Raw genomic sequence first — 20,905 nt, 5'->3', positions numbered from 1 at the left:
AAAAATAGGAAGTAACTGATCCTGGACTACAAGTTTGCAAGGAAACATTTTTCACTGTCCTACGTGATATATACTATAATATGACAGAGTAAATTACAGTACCTGGCAGGCTGACATCAGTTCTTCATCTAAAAAAGACTATCATTCAGTTCAAGGTATTAAAAATGAAGGTGAAACATGCTCTAAAAACACCGTAGCTACAAGAGGTCCTACACTCCACAGAGGAACCTATGGGACCTTCTATTCAGGTTCACCTGGCATCTAGACAACCTCCATGCAATTCCGCCTTTTCCAGAATGAGGCTTCCCACTGCGCCTTTCAGGAGCGGGGCTGGGAGACGGGGGAGCTAGATTTGGTTCTTTAAGTTGTGATCGGTCCAGCAGATAAATTAGGTCTTTATCATCTTCCATCTGTGACCACAGGAACTGCACAAAATAGGGTGTCCATGAAGAATGGCAAACAGTGTGAAAGCCCCCAATACCTGCCCTCCCCCCAATCCATCTCGCGCTCACTTGACACTGCCCAAAAAGGAAGCCCATTCTCAAGGTTCATGACCTCTCCTTTAGGTCACCCTGAATACCGGCTACATGTTGACATTTACCAGGAGGAAAATATCCTGCATAGGAAGTAGTACTTGTCGTAAAACTGAGTATTTGAAGCCTAGGGGGTGAATCTGGGGACAGGTGAGTAATATTGCTACTTTTAGAGCACTAACACACACAAAGTGAATCCAGTAAAGTTCTTTGTATTGATTTAAGTATTACTTGCATGGCCATCATAGCACCTCTTTACATCACACAATCACCAGAATTGAGAGACTGTTGAAAAACTTAAATCTGGGCAAAGTCATTAATTAGAAGTTGCACACTGTAATACAGAACCAGGTGCAAGGTACAGTGCCACTGCAAGAATGGAAGCCTAATGATTTGACAGTGAAGCCAAATCGTTATTTTTAGACAATTTTAGGAACCTGGAAATACTGTTGAAGCAAAAAATACTCAACACAGCAGGCAATGGACAAAACAAAAAAAGGCATTCTATAACCAAATAAACATCTGATATTTTCTTTCCCTTTGAGAATAAATACAGTTAAGGTCACTTTTTGCCTTGGAACGGATATATGTTTGCTTATGATGATCTTGCTAACGACTACAGGATAGCTGATGTCCTCTGCTAGGGTTATAGTTTGAAGAAAGCCATAGTTACAAGAGGCATCTACTGGAAATACCTACAACTTCCTTTTATGGCAACCACTACAGAATTCACTTGTCTTAAACAGTGAACAAGGGAAGATGGCCTCATGTTTCCTTTGCAATCATAGTATATGTTGAGGATCGAGTGGCTTTCAAGCAGCATGGTGGGTGTGAAAATGTCTGCGGTTTAGATCATTCTGTTGCGTTTATGGGTTGGTGAGTCTGTAATGACATCGCCACACTGGGCTGAGGTACGCTTTCTAGTTCCACCATTGTCCAAGTGGAGTGCCATTTCTTCTGATATGAAAGTGTTCAAATCGACATCATGGAGTCCATTTCTCCTTCGACTAGCATTCGATCCACTGCTTACATGTGTAGGAGAGCCTGGGGTACTCGAACGCACGCTTATACTAGCCATTGCACCACTAAGACCTAGGAAGAAGAAAAGAGGTTTTAGAGTTGCTCGGTTATTCGACCCTTTTGAAAGCAACCCACTTTACTTTCCATGTTGTCACAGTGCCAAAAGATTTCTACTTCCTTTGTAAGAGGTCACCAGTGAGCAGTTTAATTTGGGAATAAAAAAAAAAAACCAAATCCTTTAGCTTTGATATGTTTTCCTGGTGATACTACCAATTGTTGAAAACTTCCTGTGTCCAGCACCGGACTAGGTGTCCAGGCATCGCGAAGCTCTCACACTTTCTCATGAACAAACACCTACGCTACACAGCTCACAGGTAAGGACAGGAGGGGCTTGCTCTAACCCGGGCGCTCTGGTGACCCCCCACTTTGGGACACCAGTCTAATAGATCCCTCCAATGTGCTGTGTCCTTAAACGGTGCACAACAGAGACTAAGCCAACATTTCCAGGCCCTTCACCCAATCGAGTACACTGCAAGCCACCGTGCCAGCACCGTAGGGGTAAGAAGTGGGTGTGACCATCCAGTGTCAGGACTGTGTGTGACAGCCTGCATCAGCCTCACCTCCCTTAGAGGAGCAAGGGCAGGGACAGGGCCAACTCCCACGGCTTTCCCAGCACGCTTAGGGTTCATGAAGCCCACCCAGCACTCACTGTTGGGACTCTCTTACACACCTTTAAGGAACTCAAACTTCAAATTCTACTCCTAAATGTTTAGGATAAACCTGTGAAAGGCACAATATTGGGCCAAGAAGCATGAACTGAAAGTTTTAAAACCTGACATCACTTGTAGTGGCTTTTCTGCCTCAACTCTCCCTCCACTAGCCCCACCTAGAGACTGGTACTGATAAAATTCATACCTAAACCTAGGAAAACCAGTATTTTCAGAGATCAAGACTCCTAACTCTACATTTTAACATCAGCGGACAATTTGATTCAGTGGGGGCTTATTCTAAGCTTTAGAAATGGTTTAAATTTGAATGGGAGGCACCTCATACCACATGAGTAAGTTGAATTCCGCCTCAGTGGATAATGGTATTACCACCACCCAGCCCAGCCTCGGGCAGCACCTGCTCCCCAGTGGCTCTGAGCACCCTACTCCAGGAACCTGCCCTAGCTACTCTCCTCCCTACTGGGCCTCACAGGAACTCAGTCTAGGATCCCTCTGTAAGACTTTCCACAGTCATCACCTTAAAAAAAAAAAAACTATTAGGGGGCTTCCTGGACCAATTACTATCTTAAGTGCTTTTTAATTTTAATCCTCCAAACAATACTGTGACATCTTCAGTACTTCTATCCTGCAGAAGAAAAATCGAGTCTAAAAGGCTCACTCACCCAAGGCCAACAGGTAACAACCAAGCGCTGGGACTCACTCAAGGGGAACCTATGTTCTTATCACAATTCTGCTGCCCCTTTTAAGGCCTCACACATCTTGCAAGTGTGGCCCGCGGGCCTAGGGCTGGCTGGCCAGAGACCTAGTTTCTCACAACTGCTCTCTTCCCTGCCGACACTGCAGCCCCAGTACCCCAGTGTGAGCGTCCTACCTAGGCTCCCATCATTTCCGGGGGGTGGGAGCGGACAGCCTTCAACCTCTTCCTGCACACTGCTTTCCTACTTCTCCCATTTCAGTCTCTTGCTAACTTGTCTTCCCTCCTGCTTCAAATTCTCTGCTCCTTTTACAGACCAATGTGTAGGTTTTTCTCCGCCCAGCGGGCTGGGGTCACCCAGGGTGATATCCTTCACTCCTCAGCTTACCCAAGAGCATCATTTCCTAATTGGACCCACAGGGGCAAACCTTTCACATGTGCTCAAGGGCACACCCATGTTTATAACTGGCCAGTAGGCATCACAAACTTAGCATCTTCAGAAAAGGAACTGTGCTGGCTCTTCCCCAAAGCACACAATCAACCCTTCCTTCCTTATAGTGTATGTTATCTCTAATGAACAAACTTAACATGGTACCTGGCACACAACATTCACTGAATTCTACAAAGTAATGCTGCTAATTGAAATTCCAGGTCCAACTGTTGATGTTTATTCACCTCCAAGGCCAGAAATATACCCAGGCAGCTCTCTCTACTTAAATCACTGCTCTCAAACTGGAAGTTCATTTATCTCCAAAAGGTTGGCTCTTCCCAAGTTTCACCTCAGGACTGAAAACCTCACAGCTCATAAGGTAGTACCCAAAATCACCTACAGCCTTTAATAACAACCTTTCCACACTTGCTGCATAATGCAAATTTGAGGCATCTGACAATTAACTGGGTTACTTCTGTCACTAAATTTAGGAAACCCCCCCTTCACTTGAAATCACAAAACAAAATCCAACAAAGCCCACCCCAATGCCCTCTTATCATTGTTAGGGTCCCAGGGCAATGTGCCAAACACTGAAGGCTCACAACTGGTCAGAAGTGTCACAAGCCCTTGGAGCAAATGACTTATTACTTCCATAAAAAAAGATACTTAAAGAGACATAATCTGGTCTATTTGAAAAGCTCCCCAGTATCCTCTGGAAACTTTCTATCCAGTGTAGGACAGTCTGACAGGTCAAGTAAAACTACAACGTACAAATGCTACTCTCCAAACTTTGAAAGTCTGGTTTGGGTTCACCTATTTCATTGCCCCCAAAAAGACTTAACAAATATTAAAACAAAAAAAAAAATTAAGATTAACAACCAAAAAAATATGTATTTTTACAAATCCCAAATTTTATTTTATAAGCCAGTGACAGCTGCTGGGAGATGCAGCAGGAACCTTAACTAAGCCACATGAGCAAGCAGGCCTATACAAGTACAGAACATCAGAACATGCTTCACAACTAAAAACCAAGTGCTATGTCCTGAGGGCATACAACTTCATTTCTACCAAAAATACACTTTTTTCCAAAAGGCTACAGGAATATCAATTGACAAAAGCAGAACAAGTAGCATGATTAGACAGAAGTCTCAATTGCTTAACAAAAGATAAGTAAAACTTTCAAAGTCTCTGCATCAATTGCAAATGATTAGTGCAGGAGCAAGGGGAGATTGAGATGATTTAATTAACTTTTAAAGCTTCCACTGCAGCTAATACAAATTTACAGTCCGGGTTATTGGAATTCAAGTTACATGGCAAATTATTAAAATAAGCAGCACAGAGCTATTATTATACCAAGTTCATGCTTAGGATGATAGGAAAATGCTGTTTGCAGAATTAATTACATGTAATCCCAGTTTCCCAGTATAGTTAGATCACATACAGGCAGAGAAAGCAAATCCGCCCCGTTCAACACAACTGACTCCCTGCTCCCCAGCCCCTCCCCAGCCCCGGGGTGCATAGGCACTACCCCACCATGCAGGGCCAGGCCCTCCAGGCCACATAAAGGGGGGATTTGCAATCCCCACAACTTGATCCAAGGGGGAGGCATCCTCACCATGAGCCCTAGACAGCACCAGGGCGGAGCACTCCCCGTTCAGAGCTGTGTGCTGAGGCCAGGCCAAGAGAGCATTTACAGTGTCCGAGAGGGGTCACAGATGTACCAGGGGACTTGGATCATTAAAGAGAAATCCTACCAGGAAGACCTCAGGCATTTGAAGGAGATACCACTCCCCACCCCCAATCTGTAGATCATAATACTGAATTTTTATTGAAGTACACTAAATCAAACCAGTTACAAAGATACACGTGTCACACCAAGAAAACATTTCAGTTAAATGCTGACAGCCCAAAAAGTGCTTTCCATTTTTCAAAGACAGTTTTTAATGCCATGGGAAAAATACTCACGACGTTAAAATGAGAAAAATAAAAGAGCAAGATAACAGTACCATACATGCAGTATGATCTCAACTCTGAAATAATTTTCATACTTTATACATTGAAAGACTGGGAAGAAATGTACCACACATTGACTGCATTTAGCTCTATAGAGTGGGGTAACAGGATACTCAACTTTTTATTTTTAGGAAATTTTCAAGAAATGTCATAAATAGAAAATTAAAACTCAGATACTAAACTGCTTCACAACTACTGACAGAGAACTGATACTTAGTCAAGCAAACTGGCAATGAAGCATGGCCACAAGGTCTTTTTCACAATTAAAAAAGGTCCAACAAAATTTTACTACATTGTTCAAGACAATTTTGTATTATTGGTATCAGCAGCTTTTAAGTCCTACCTCCAGAAGTTTCCATAGCTTGGATCTACTGATGTTAACATACAGAAAATGTCATGTTCTCATGGAAAATGTCCATCTCAATTGCCTTAACTGCTCTTGTTGTCAGAGGTTAGTTTGAACCAAGGTATAATTCAGAAATTTCAGCCTTCAGCAGAGATTTAATGAAAGATTCTTCGAAATACTGTGACGAGGTTTAAACAATTAAAAATAGTATTGGTGCATTAATCTCTTACATCTGCATTTCCAAGTTAGGTTTCTCAGACACATTTTTCTGTAAAGCAGCCATCAGCAACAGTTCTGTTTTTTTCAAACAGATGCAGACTACAGCACTGCACAAGCCTTGAGGCACACGCTGGGCGTATAGGTGTCCTCTGCCACAGGAAAGGGATGCTCGCAGAGGTGATACAAATCCCCCACAGGTCCTTGCAGCAGTAAGCACCAAGGCCTCCCCTCCGCCCCACACCGTCAGGATACAAGCCCCAGCCTCCAGGCATATTCTGAAGGTCCGGCTGTATCAACAAAGGGATGGAGAGTGACGGGAAAGGGATGCCAAGTGAGAACTGACCAGGAATCAACCTCCCCACACGTGTGCCCAGCAGCAGGAAAAGCGTAGCTTCACAAAGTTTAGTAAATCCCCAGCACTCATGCCTACACAGGCCACAGAATGTTTTGAGCCATGAAAAAAAGAAAAGCTACAAAAACTTGTGTTCAGAGAAAATCCAACTGGTTCAGGTTACCTTTAATCACAGCATTCCATAAAGTAAGGGAAAAAATGGTAGCTACTTCATGCTTCCATGTGACAAATTTGTCACATGTCTTACTTTTTTTCCTTTTCTGCCCATCCCAGGCCAAGCACTGTGGCTTACAAGGTAAAACCACCACCTGTAACATGAGCACCCCACATGGGAGCTGGTTCATATCCCCGCCATTCCACCTGCTACCCAGTTTCCTGCTTGTTAATGAGCCAGGGAAAGCAGGAACTGCCCCACATCTGCCAGCCACAGGAAGCTCCTAGCTTCAGCCACGGATAACCTGGGAGTGAAGCACCAGATGGAAGGTTTCTGTGGAGGAACCTGATGACTCAGTGAGTCCTCCCCTGTACTGCACTGGAGCGGGGCACGGGAAAGGGAGCCACGCCCAAGGTGACAGCAACATGCGCACCCTGGTGTACATCCTTCAACATGTGTAACATTCTACCAGGCCAGAAACCCTCCCAACACTCCAGCTTGCCCATCTTGTATCACCTGCCCTGCCACCAACCTGTTCACCGTGCTGAGGGCTCAGCAGACAACATGGAGACTACAGAATAAAAACATGACAACACACACACTTTTCAAATGGTTTCACCTTTTCCAGAAGCATCTAAACAAATCCTAACCCCTACCACCAAATCCACAGAGAAAGGGTTTTCAAACCAAAAAAGACGCAGCCTTCAGTGCTGAGGGGGGCTGCTGTCTTAACCCACAAAGTATTGACGGGAAAATAAAAAAGCTTTCCTTCTACTTAATTACTTTAGAAATTTTCTGGTGTCATTAGTATTTGCTGCAGCACCTAAGCTGGCTCAAGCCCCTTTCTGTATGTATGCCAGAGATCTTCTTAGCCCACTGTCTTAGCTTGCTTTTAAACAGAAGTTATGAACATAGCAGCGTACAGCCATATCCGTACAGCAATGGCTCTCAGCAGGGTTCTACACCAGGCCCTACATGTGACAACATTTGAGTCTGAAAAGATGTGTCATTTTAAAAAGTTAACTACCAGACAGACCCAGTGAAAATTACCATCAAGAACTAAAACCAAGGGCCTCAATGTCACCAGGCAGCCCGAATTGGGATCAGCACCCTGAAAAGGTCACCTAGGCCGTGATGCATGCGAGAAGCAGCTTTGGGTAGAAACCACCAGATGCTTGCCCTACACGTCCCGCAACACACTCCCCAGCCTCACTCTGGGCCCTTCTGTCCCGGTTCACACAACAGAGGCAGTAACTCAGAACGAAGAGAGACTTCCACTTCCAGCTGTCCAGACAGGCTGGCAAGCCAACGCAAATCCCTCTCCAGTCATTAGAAAAAAACGTTTTCACTAGCTCGGGAGTGGGAAACAAGCTCTGGAGCTTAGCAAGGAACAAAGAACTCTCCCTCTGCAATCTAAAAGGGAGGCAGAAATGAGCAAGTCTGGGATCCTGGGCACAAAGCCCAGCTTTGGAGCAGCAATGTCCAGGGTCTAAGAAGTCGCTCCCCAAGACCTAGGATGAGACAGTCCTCTTCCTTTCCTCAAGGCAAATAATGCCATGGTCAGTGGGTAACCTACGCCACCCTAATACAGAAAACACCACACTGGAGAGTTGGGCAGCATGCCACCCGGCGTTACCCAGAGCATGAAGCCTCTACACAAAGCCTGTATGCTGCTCACCGCAGCAAAGCATGAGCGGCAGGTCACAAAGCATCAGTCACCCACAGGGAAAACTCCAGACACACAAGACCTATGTGTTCTGACATCCTCTTCAGAGCAGAAAGCCTAGAGACCTTTTCCACCTCACTCTCCCAACCCTACAGAGCAGGTGCAGGGAAGCAGAAGGCAGAGAGATACCCTAGCCCTACAAACACAGCGCCAAGTCAGGATGAGCTACTCTACCACTTAGGAAAGTATCCTACCTTAGCCCAACACACCTTTCTTTACATTTGGGAAGGTGTGAGGACTGGGGAGAACCTCCTCAGCCCTATGCAGACACAAGTTAACAGTGGAAACACAGCCCTGAAAAACACCACCCTCGACCCCACCCGCTCTGAGGTGCACCTAGGACGAGGCAGCTTACATTTTACCCTAAATGTAGTCACTGGGGATTGTAATCCCTCCCCACTTGGTGTTATACTCATTCATTTCATAAACGTGTTAACCCTACATGGTGAACACAGAAGACACAGCTGCGCGAGCTTCCCGGGTCAGGTTTTTTGTATAGTCAAAAGGAAAAAAGACAACTCCTCTATTCCCAAGCAGCCCTGGCTGACGGGAAGAGAGAAGCCTGGAAACAGAGCAGGGCAGCCTGTGGAGAACAGAGAACTGAGGGAGGGCCCAGAGGATGGCAGAATGGAAGGATGAGCAGAGGCAGACTCCTGAAGAAACAAGGTATTACTGTGAAATTGAAACAAGTGTTAACAGCAGACCGGGAGGGCCACGGCAACGCCAGGCCAATTCAGACTTCACCCTACCTACAGGATAACCAACCAGTGAAGCAACAAAAGTAAAAGGGTCACTCCAGGGTTCTGGTTGGGTCAGCCGAGGCTTAGACAAGAGACTACACTGAGTCCACGTCCAGGCTTCAGTATGAAATGCATATGAAATTTCTGCCCCAGGAACAGCTTACATCGGCCACATTCCTGAAACATGAAAATGCTATTCAGATGCATGTTGTTCCAGCATGTTGTTCCCTGGAACCTGAGAGGCTAAAGGAGGGAGGGCAGCACCCTGGCTGTCTCCAAGAGCCACGGGCACCTCTGGAGATGTGCACAACAGGACACCCGTGTGGCGGGAAGGCGGAAAGCAGGTGATCCCAGAAGGGCCCACATAGGAAGCAGCTGTAACTAGAATCCCAAGAATGAAACCAAGCAAAGTGAAAAACCTAAGGAAAGGCTTGGGGGGGCAGGGGGAAACGAGGAACAATCAAAATGATGAACTGTACCAAATGACAGTTGGTCCATTAGAAATATTATAAAAAATTAATTTATCTAAGTTTTCAATAATGTTCTCATTTTCAGACTAGAATTTGAGAAAGTAAGGACAGACACCAACTTAGCACAAGCTTCTGTGCTTCCACTCTTCCTTTTGCTTTCTTTCCTTTTGACAAGAATGGGTTGGGTAGATATCAGGAGTTTGTTTTTTGATTTAAATTGGAAAGTCGGATATACAGAGAGGAGCAGAGACAGAGAAGGAAGATTTCCCATCCATTGTTTCACTCCCCAAGCGGCCGCAATGGCCGGAGCTGAACCAATCCAAAGCCAGGAGCCAGGAGCTTGTTCCGGGTCTCCCACGTGGGTGCAGGGTCCCAAGGCTCTGGGCTGTCCTTGACTGCTCTTCCAGGCCACAAGCAGGGAGCTGGATGGGAAGCAGGGTCACCAGGGTTAGAACCAGCACCAATATGGAATCCCAGTGCATACAGGCCAGAACCCTAGCCACTAGGCCCCTGCGCCAGGCCCTCCGTTATTTCTAATGCCCAGATGAGTGGGTCCCAGAGTAGACAGAAAATAAGCAGCAAGCTGCAAAGAAGTGTCAAAGCCAAGCACTCTCCCAGCCTCTGCTCACCAAGCACCCTGCAAGCACCGAGCTTCTCACTACACTGGCCCTCAAGCCCAAGGAGCAGAGCCAGCAGGGACCTTCTGTCCTCACACAATAATCAAAGTGTCTCATTTTTTTCTGCAAACAGTATATTTTATGTATCTCTGGGTGTGTTTTCATGAAGTACTGGCAGTATGTGGGCTTACAATTTTAAAAAAGGGGGGTGGGGAGGAAAACTGTCCTCTCCTACAAGGAGACAGGGCATGAGGGACGTGGCATTGACCACATGAGCAGACTGCAAAAAACTCATGGGAAATAGACTTCATGGAAATACGTACGCAGTGCAGATTTCTCAGGCCAAAATCAAGTCTACCAACAACTCTTTTTCCAGGTCCCCCTAACTCCAAAAACCTCAAGCACTTTCCCAGGAGCCAGTGGGCAACTCCAAACAAAAGACCTCAACGCCAACTCGCACTTCACAGATCTGGCTGATCAATTTTAAACAAAATTTCATTCTGCCGTATTTACCCTAATTAAGGTGTTTCTAAGTATATGTTAGAAGATTACCTTAAAAGTTATCACTTGATTTACAAACTACTCAACACTCAGTTGTTAACCTAGCTTTCAGTCAGCAATGCCCTATTACTACAAATAATTCAAATTACTTCCATGCTCTAATCAGACTAGCGGTTTTCCTCACTATCTGATGTGCTTGCAAATCATCAGAGCACAAAACTCAGCATAACTTGTTTCTGCAGACTCAAGGGTTCCTATTTACCACACCTCAGTTTTACCTACATACATTGTAAGTATGAACTCGAATAGTACTATACCAGATGAGCGCTACATTATGAATTTGCTGGAAGATTATTTTTCTACAAAACGTGTTTTTTAAACGCTCACAATTTAAGTGTCAAATTATAAATAGTCCTTCCTATAACTATATCATGATTAAATCCCCAATGTTCAGAAACGTAAAAAAACATGGGTTGAACAGAACCAACTCAATGAGAGTTGGAGGACAATCATGTATCCAAGGACAAAGGCTGGCTTGACCTCAAATATTCTGCAACATCAAGATTTTCTAAGACTCCTGGCTTGTGTATTTCTTCAGCCTCTTCTCAAATACATTAGTATAATACAAAACCATATTCTTATGGAGTATGGAATGAGTCATAAATCCACTTGATGATGGAAATCAAGGACAGAACACTCGAACACTATCATGTCCTAAAACTGGTCTGACAGACTGTGTACATCTCTGGCCTGTTTAAGGGGAAAACCTAATTTAACAAGAGCTAATCAACCTCATTTTTGCCCAAGTCCCTCAAATTCAGCAGTTTATTCCACTACACCAGAGCTAGAAGATGCATCCACACAATATATCCACACTTTCTTCAAATGTCCCTATTCTTAACTTGTCAGAAGCAATCAAAAGATTAAAGGCAAAGCAAAAAAGCCTTTTCCGCTTGGATGGGAGATTCAGGGGATAACCAAGGTTTTCCTAGACAACAAGAATCTGTATGGGCATTCACCTCAATGACATAGCAGCACTTCACACACATCCCGCTGACTACCAGGTTAAACACTGTCTGAAACGACCTACATTACGGCCCAGGAATATGAGCTTTGAACGGGCGCCATTAGCTCGCTCACTGCATCTACCTGCTCAGCTGCGTCCAACATCCCAGCTAGCCATCAGTCTGACTTTCCATTTTGTTAGATGCTGTCATGTCCCAGTTCTACCTGGAAGTCTGAACTGGAGAGCAACACACCACACTCATTACCTTGCCCAGACTTCTCCAGAAACACTAACAGCCCTGGGGAAGTAGGCCTGCAGCTGACAGTCCAGCCTGTGGAGAGGGTCATGGTCTCCGGCTGCCCTTCTGAGGGCCCTAGCAAAGCAACAGGACCTGAGGGTGGCAGACAAAAGGAAAACTGCCAACTCTCCCATCCATCCCCTTTCCCTGTCAAAGGTAGGTAGTTCCCAGTCTCCACAGGATCCTGGCAATTACTGTCTTACCTGCCTGTCCCCAAGGAATTTTAAGTCTAACAATTCTCAAGACACAAGAACTTCCTGTGACTCAGAGTATGAAAACATATACAACATAGAAGTATAAACCAGTAAATTCTAGCCAATGTTTTGCAAAAGATTCTGTTATCGTCACACCCATAAGCTTACACTAACTCTAAACATGTTTTTTAGGATGATCTGCCGACAGTCAGTAACTGCCCACGTGAAGTCCTTGGCTTACATTCTAATGAAACAGTGCTAGAGCAAGTGTTTAATGTAATGGACGAAAAACAGACAATAAATCTGGATCTAAGCCTACTCGTGAAAATGGGTCCACAGGCACATTCTTAACCATTTTTCCAAAGAAATATGTTTAAACGGCTTTACCATGCAGAGCTATGGCTTCCCGGAAGGGCTGCAAATCAGTCTCTACAGATGAGCTAGTTTCCGTTGAAGTAGCTCGGTTAGGGGACACTACAGTCAATCGTGGGGGAGCTCTAGAATTGCGTGGTGGAGGAACCTTGCCACACAGGAAGCTGATCAGATCTTCTCTGCGAATAGTTCTTCTGCGTTTTTTGACCCAAGCCAACACATCCTTATTGCGTCGCTGATAGCCAATCTGAATTCCAATATCAAAACTTCGTTGATGGGTATCCACGCTCTCTGTTAGAAAAGAAGGAAAAAGGATACATGATGACCACTAGCCACACAGGATTCACTTCAAGCCAACCATCTTACAAGTTAACCAAGATGAGCAGGGCCTTCAAGTCTGGAGTATTGAGCTGAAATGCATCCTTGTCACCTTAGAAATAATGATACAATGATCTAAATTGCAAGGTTCACACACAATATACTCCAGAGCTTTTCGTGTTCTTTAAAAAAAAAAGTGATCTCATGCCTTACTTAATCTAGCGTAAGAGCACCAAAGAGCAGCGCAACTGTCAAACGTGTATTGACACCGCATTAGCTACACCCAAGACAGTGCTGGCCTGAAGTTTCCGTTGTTCCTTTACTGAGATTGAGTAAGAGGAACTACCAAGCTCACAGGACCTATGGAGAAGCACGGCTCTTAACTACTGCTCAACAGATGACTACACCACGCACAGGGCTCAGGCTTGCTCACCCGTGCTGTCATGTCATTTGGAGACACAGTCCCACTGACAGGTTCAGTGCATCAATTAGCAACACACCAAAGGCAGTGCGGAATAATGAAGAAAACTCATTTTGACCGACTACAACACCAAAACTAAACACCAGAGTGGAAATAAAGTGAGTCATCCATTTCCCAGGGTATATACGTTCACTCTACTTGCAGTACTCAAAAGCTTTCTATAACTCATAACCATTCCAACACACATTGCCTTAAAATTTTAGGTTATACTCCCTGGATCTACTGAACCTGAGTTTTTAGTGAAATGACCCTTATCCTTTAGTGGTTTTAAAAAACTATTTGAAAATATAAGCCACTTCAGTTATTTTCAGCTGAGCTGCTATGCCAACAGAAAACCAATGTTTTCCTGCATCTTTAAAAAACATCTGCACATAACACAAAGATACATCTCTCTACTACATGTCCTGGTTTCAGCTATCAGTCTGGGTTAAACCACGCCTCCAACGCCAGCATCCCCTGAGGACACCTAGCTGCTCCACCTGCTCCACCCGCTCCAGCTCCCTGCTAGAGCTCCTGGGAAAGCAGAAGATGGCCCAGGTGCTTGGTGCCTTTTATCATTTTTTTGTTTTGTTTTTAGGTAAACATTTGAAACTGAATTCAAGAGTCTAGAATCTACTTCTCCCACCACTTGAGGGCACAGGGAGGCTAAGCATCAATGGAGTCTAATGGAAAGATTAAAGGCAGAACTAATACATGATACAGACATTCTGTTGCTCTATTTAGTTACCTGAAATTCACAAAACTTGTGACTTAGCCAGAACAGGTATCTCAATGTCATCAACAGACTGAGGCTTGAAGGGTATTTCTCCATGTCAGCTAAGTGGCAATTACTCCTACAACCTGTTTTTTCTTTGGCAAAAAAGCAGCTCTTACTCTCCTTAGAGAGTAACTAACCATAACAGCACACTGTTAAGTCAAAACAAAACTTCTAAGAACTACTACTGACTATCAGCCTGCCAAAGGGGGGGGAAATAGTGGTATTTCATTAGCATCACAAACATTTGATTCAGCCAAAATAAAACTATTTGCAAATTATTTTGACAAACTCTTACACATTTCCTAACCAACTGGTATCCAAAGCTAGGTACCATCATCCTGATTTACTCTTCATCCAGCACACACAGCAACGCCACGCCTGCAGTGCCACCGTCCCAGCTGCCTCACTCCAGAGCCCTCTCCCTATCGTGGTGTTCTACAGCCAGTATCCCAGCGCCAATCAGCCTAGGGACAAGATGCAGCAGGTGCGGAGACAACTCCCAGGCAGGGGAGCCTGAGCCCCGGAACTCAGTCAACCCTACCCACAGCCTCCCACACACCCCGCCACTGCCAAGGGACGGCACACACTCCACAGCCTATCCTAACTGTCCTTCACTAGAAACACTGCCCAGCACTCTGGCATACACTGTACACTAGGTACAAAACTCAGCTGGTACTCTAATTTGTGGGTTAAAAGCTACAGGTAAACAAAAAGGCAAAAATGATGACGCCCCTGGCCTCAGTGCCTGCTTCTACAGCCACATGGCCAAGCAGCAAAAGACAAGTCTGAACTCCGAACAATCTGGCAAAAGTCCGCGTTCTGGTAGTGGGTTACACTGCCACCTGCGAGTTATGCATTTTTTTTAAGATTTATTTTATTTTTACTGGAAAGGCAGATATACAGGAGAAGGAGACACACAGTAAGATCATCTGTCCACTGGTTTGCTTCCCAAGTGGCTGTGATGGCTAGAGCTGAGCCAATCCGCAGCCAGGAACCTGAAACTTCTTCCAGGTCCCCCACAGGCAGATGTGGCTGCAGGGTCCAAGGCTTTCCCAGGCCACAAACAGAGAGCTGGATGGGAAGTAGGACAGCCGGGATATGAACCGGTGCCCCTATGGAATCCTCATGCATGCCAGGCGAGGACTTTAGCCATTAGGCTACCATGCTGGGCCCACATGTTAGGTATTCTTGAGTTCTGGCTGCTCCACTTCCGATCCAGCTCCCTGATAATGCACCACTAATAACAATACAAAGAGGCCCACGTACTTGGGCCCCTGTCACTCACAGGTGAGACACAGATGGAGTGCCAGTTCCTGGCTTCGGCAGTTTCACTCATTTGGCGAGTACACCAGCACCCAGGAGAATGTCTAACTCTACCATGAGGACACTAGCCCTTAGCAACACTGCTGGAGTAGACACTGCAAGGCAAATGCTGCCAAGAGCAGGAAGCAGCCTGACCTAAGCAGTAGCACACAATGCTCCAAGCCTCACAGGCCTCTCAGCAACTAATGTTTCAAATTCATCTTAGAATGCAGTCATAGAACTCACGAATCAAGAGAAAGTGGTAAATAAAATGTGAGAAAGAATAATTCCAGAGGCCACTCTCCCGGCCATCAGCTGGGGCAGGCTATCCTGTGCAGAACATCTGGGACACCAACTCCCACCCCAGGCGGCCCCCAGGCCCCACAGCGACCTCAACAGGTACCACCTCAACAGGACTACACTCCCCTCCCATCCCGGCCCCTGAGCAAGAAGCCCCAAGCAGGAATCTGGACTCAGGTAAGACAAAACAGCTTCCCATGGAGGCATCAGAAGCAGAGACAGGAACCAGACACCCAGAGATGGGAGGTGGACTTCAGAAGCCAGCAGGCTGACCAGGTAGACATCAGCTTCTCTTGCTGCATTATAGATACAAGACACACACCAGGTCAACCACACAGCAGGGTATGCAAGCAGCACCGTCCTCTCGGACGTTACCAAACGGAGAACCAGCAATCAGAATGTCTCATCCCTTTCCAAAAAAGGATCCAATATCTGAAAGAACAGGTACCCCAGTTGCCTCAGGAAGGGAAGACCCCAGCGTATGTCCTCTTCCAAATCCTTCCACATTCACATCATCCCAAATGAAAGCTCAACTATCCAGAAGCCTGCTGACAACCAACTGAGCCCCAACTGGATTTTTCTCATTCTGACCCAAGGTGCTCATTTTGGCAGTCATCAAGCCCTCCCCATCCCGCAGAACGCCCCATCTGAACCTTGCAAGGTGACTGACTACACAAAACAAAGGCATCAGCCCACTTCAAAGGATCCTCAGAAATCTCCCTGTCACTTACAACTTCACCACTATTTAATGTTAAGCCCACTTAGGACACCACCATACTAATTCTCCTGGCTCTATTTAAGATCAACAATTATCCCTAACTCACTACAGGCCAGTCCTCTGAAGTCCACACCCTGGGAAGGAAGGGGTGGGAATGGGGGTACCACCATACTCCTCTGGAATGGAGGGAAGGGATACAGTGTTGGTATACACAACATTTGGACTAAGTTAAAAAAGATATTGCACTGGATAGAAAGCAGATACAAATGTAACTAGTTCACTCACAATCCAGTACTTACATAGTAAAACACCACAGGAGGTTTACTTAAAATAAATGCCACTCAAATTTTGTGACCAAAGAAAACGACAAAATCCTAAGGATTTTCAAATGAAATCAAATTTGCAAGCATTTCAGAGTTCAACTCTGAGCTCATCTTTCTGTATTATGAATCAGCAATGGACAAAGCCAGCCAGCATTGGTCCTAAGGGGAAACATTTGGGATACAGCAGCATGCAAGTCCAAGTCATCCCTGTGTCAGTTTAAGCCAAGAGCCTGGCACCCTGAAACCACTGACAATGTGTCCTTTTCCCCTTCAAACAAAAATGTAACAGCAGCAACCAAAAACATTATCCTGCAATAAAACCAGAACTGAACTATCAGTAACTGCAATGCAAATTCAATAGAACTCAAAAAACATATATATATTTTTCTAAGTAGAAACCAGCCACAAATAACTATACTGCACCGGGTGGCGTCACTGCCAAGGCCGCTGTACCCAGCACAACCAGGTGGATGACTGCCGGGCGGGAGGCAGGGAGATCGCCACTGGCCACTAAAGAAGCTGATTTTGCTTCCTGTAAATTACGCTCCAAGGACCTCAGGTTTTTAAAAAACTAAGATGAAGTACTAGATCAAAACCCCATTTCTAGAAAGGGAGTCTGGAGCCACAGCACTCCCTCCACCCTCAAGCATGCAAGAATCAAAACCCCAAACACTCAGCAGCATAAAATCAAAGCTGCCAACAAGGGCACCATTTAATTATGATCCCCACCCCCCCCCCGGCAGGCTAGAATACTGGCTCCTCAGCCCCCAAAATGAACATTCCTCCTCACCAGTTACCAGTTCTCATATTACTATCCCCCTCCCCAAAAGCCGGGATGCCCACTCATGTATGAACTCTCCAAACAGGAAGGTTGTTTGTCCTATAGAATGCCGCCATGCCTTGCAAACAAGGCACTCCGCTGCACGCTTCAACTGAGCTGGGCATTTCAGGCATTCCCAATTCCCAGAAACGCACAAAGCCGGCCAACATTTGATATTCTTACTGAGATCTGCAGTTAAACTCAAATCCCATTTCTACAGAAACCTTACCAACTACCAAACGCACATTTCCAAATCTCCAAAGTCAGTAAGGCGCAGAATCTCGGCCTGTGGTTTCCAGAAGCCCACAAGCGACCACCAGGTTCACTGACATACCTCCGTGTCAAAGGAACTCCAGACAGGCACCACCAGCAGACAACCCTAGTCGTTTCAAAGCAACCATGGATTCTCTGCCAACCACGGACAGACACAACACGACTTCTAAAAGAAGCAGCTGAGGAGAAGAGCTTCCTGGATATGTGCACGGATGACCCAGGTGAGCAGATTTTCAAAACTCTTAATCGCTATTTAATTGCTCTGCACCAAGCAAACGCCACCTAATTCAAGACCTCCTCCCAGCAGGTCCCTCTCCTCAGTCTGTAGTACAAATTTTAAGAAAGAAAAACAAAACCAAACCATGCCATGAAGCACCCTCGACGCCTGTTCTACAGAGAAGCAGGGTCTCTCACCTGGCAGCTCCTGGCTCCCCAAGGCTTTGGGGCCTAGCTAACTGCTGCCTGAAGGAGAAGGGGACCACGGGGCAGCGTGGAGCCGCACCAGGGGAGCCTCTGGGCAGCAATGTCTCCGGGACGTGGGGTGCAGCGGGGTGTCCACAGCACACCGGGGGAGCCCCGCCTGGCGTCCGGGGGCAGGGCGGGGCCTGTGGGGCCTGCACCTGAACCAGGGTGCCCGTGTCCCTGGACACCAAAGCAGCAAGGTTGCCCTTACCTTTGTAGAGATTGGTCACCGCGGTGGCTGCGTTTTGGAAGGGAACCCAGAGAGAAAGTCCTGGCTGCTGACACACACGGTCTGAAAACAAAACCAAACAAACAACAACAAAAAAAAAAAAAAAAGAAGAAGAAGAAGAAGAGAGGAGAAAAGAAAAAAACAAAACAACACACAGAGAGAGAAAAAGAGAGATGGAATGTTATTTGGGCGTCAATCACTCCGGAACGGCCATATTAGGTTTCGCCATTTTGTTCAAGGGTTTCGGGAATCCCAAACTAAGTGAGAAAGAGCTGAACAGGCACCCGGGGGTCGCGGCAGGGTGGGAGCGGGCCGCGGCGGGCGGGGGCGCAGCGCGTCGCAGGGGAGGCGCCCCCCGAGCAGACCCCGCCCCGAGGCCGCCTCCGGACCACAATAGCGCCGCGGCCCCGGCGTGTCCCTTCGCCATTTTGTGATTGGGGGGGTGGGGAGAGGAGGGAGGAAACCCCGTTGAGGTCCCTCCCCGGTCGCGGAGACCCGCCCCGGGAAAATCGGGACCCCCGGCCCCGCGACGAGCGGACCCCAAAATCGGACGATCGCCGCCCCTGTCCCCCGCTGGCCTCGGGAGTCACCCTCCCCCCCACCCCGGGGAGGGGACAGGGCCAGCCCCCTGGTCGCCGCTCCGTGGGGTTGGAGGCGTCGGGGCCTGGACGACACCCACGGCCAGCGCCTCCTCCGCGGCGGCCGAGGGTGCGGGCGGGGAGCGGGGATCCGGGTGCGGGGAGCGGGGCTGGGCCGGGCGGCGCCAAGATGGCGGCGGCCTCACCTTTGTAGAGCTGGGCCACGGCGGTGGCCGAGTTCTGGAAGAGGTGCCACAGCTTCTGCTGCTTGTGCTCGGGCTGCGCGGCCGCCGCCGCCTCCTCCTGCAGCTCCGGGGACAGCTGCTCGTCCTGCTCGGCCTCGGCCAGGCACTGGCGCTCCCACTTAGAGAACCAGTGCTCGGGCCCGTGCTCCTGGATCTCGGCCTCGCCCTCCTCCTTCCGTTCCTCCATCCTCCGCGGCCTCCCGCGGCCTCGCCGCCGCCGCCGCCGCGGCCTCCTCAGGCGGGGCCCCCGCGGGAGCGTCGTCGTCGAGCGGCCTGGCGCTGGGGCCCGGCGGCCAGCGGCGGCTCCTCGCGGCGACGACGACGACGGCGGCGGGGGCGACGACCCAGGCCTCCTGCACCCCGGCCTGCCCCGCGCAGCCCGGGACGACCCCCCGCCCCGGGCCTGCCCACCGCCACCACCCCCGGGCCCGGCTCAAGGTCGCCGCGGACCAGAGGACTAGCACCGCCTCGCCTCTCGCCTCGCCTGACCCGTCGCCCTACCCACTACCGTCCCCCCATGGCGCCGCGGCCTGCCTAGAGCCGCCGCCGTGGACCCCCGAGCGCCCCGCGCACGCCGGCCAGCGCCGCCGAGCCCCGACACTGAGCCCCGCCGCCGCCGCCGCCGCCGTCTCAGTCGACGCCTCTGCGGCTCTGGGCCCCCGCCCTCCCCCGCCCACATGCTGACAGCAGAAGGACCGCCCCTCGGGCCCGGTTGGGGCGCGCCCGCTCCGAGAGTCCGCATTGGTCCGATCCGACCGGTTCCGCGTGCCGGCCCCTGAACACAGCGCGAGGATTGGCTTGTCGGCCTGACGTCACCACTGGGCGGGGCGAATGGAGTGAATGTCAGAAAAGATGAAGAGGAAGGAGGAGGGGGAGGAGCTGACAGTGGTAGCGTCCGAGCCGACCTAGCGAGAGCTGGCGGGCGGGGGAGGAGAGAGAGAGAGCGCCGGGGGGGGGGGTGCGCATGCGCGCCCGCGGCCTGGCCCGGCTGCGGGGCGCCCGGTGGAGGTCACGTGACCCCGACCGGCGACCGCACCCCGCGGGGCTGTTCCGGCGCTTCCAGGCCCTTTGAGGGTGGAGATGGGGGACGCCCAGCTGAGCCTGGCGACTGCGCCGCGGGCACGGAGGGGCGTGGCGGCTGGCCAGAAGTTTCTCCTGGCCCTGGGGCCTCTGAAGGGAGTAGAGAAAGTAGAGGGGAGGGAAAGAGAGGGAGAGAAAAAGCCCTATTGGCGGCCCAGCGGCCACGCGCTTTCCCGTGTTTTTTACGTCGAGACCCGTTTCTTGGCTGGGAAAGTGGAGCGTCAGGACGCCCAGAGAGCCTTGGAGTGGGGAGGCCGAGGAGCCCCTCCTCAAACCCCGGTCCACCCGAAGCCTGAGGGGAGGAACGTCAGGGTGCCGGTGCGCGAGCGGCCCCCGCACCTGTCCCCGCAAGCACACTTCCGGGCCACGTGCGGCCTCCCCCGAGCCGGACCTCGCGCCTCAGCCACCCGGCCACCCTCCCGGGGACGTCCCCACCGTCGGGGTCGGAGAAAAGGGGCGGCGGGGCCGCGGGACGACCGGCTATAGGACCGTCGCGCCATGGCAGGCCGTGGTCAGCTGGCCCCGGGCTGCCCGCCCACCCAAGCCTGCTCCTGTGCCCCCCAAGCCACCGAGTCCCCCAGTGCCCCGACCAAGGCCCGGCCCCCC

General features: G+C 48.9%; 1 protein-coding gene and 1 long non-coding RNA gene across 2 annotated transcripts; both read right to left on the bottom strand.

Annotated features, from left to right (window-relative positions):
* Positions 1 to 729: 729 nt before the first annotated feature.
* HAPSTR1 (HUWE1 associated protein modifying stress responses) lies at positions 730 to 19,867 on the bottom strand. The gene is made up of 4 exons (XM_004586750.3): positions 19,181 to 19,867; positions 18,379 to 18,459; positions 12,429 to 12,704; positions 730 to 1,625 (listed from the first exon to the last, which is right to left on the bottom strand). Exons 1-4 carry the CDS (start codon positions 19,404 to 19,406, stop codon positions 1,381 to 1,383), a joined length of 828 nt encoding a protein of 275 aa, XP_004586807.1. The 5' UTR covers positions 19,407 to 19,867; the 3' UTR covers positions 730 to 1,380.
* On the bottom strand, positions 4,499 to 6,852 carry LOC131483289 (uncharacterized). Its single transcript, XR_009247611.1, has 2 exons — positions 6,751 to 6,852; positions 4,499 to 6,130 (listed from the first exon to the last, which is right to left on the bottom strand). It is a non-coding gene; the product is annotated as an uncharacterized LOC131483289 (long non-coding RNA).
* Positions 19,868 to 20,905: the final 1,038 nt, after the last annotated feature.

The sequence above is a fragment of the Ochotona princeps genome, chromosome 24 (assembly GCF_030435755.1).
Source record: "Ochotona princeps isolate mOchPri1 chromosome 24, mOchPri1.hap1, whole genome shotgun sequence".
NCBI classification, from domain to species: Eukaryota; Metazoa; Chordata; class Mammalia; order Lagomorpha; family Ochotonidae; genus Ochotona; species Ochotona princeps.
This window is presented reverse-complemented; position numbering and strand designations above follow the sequence as displayed.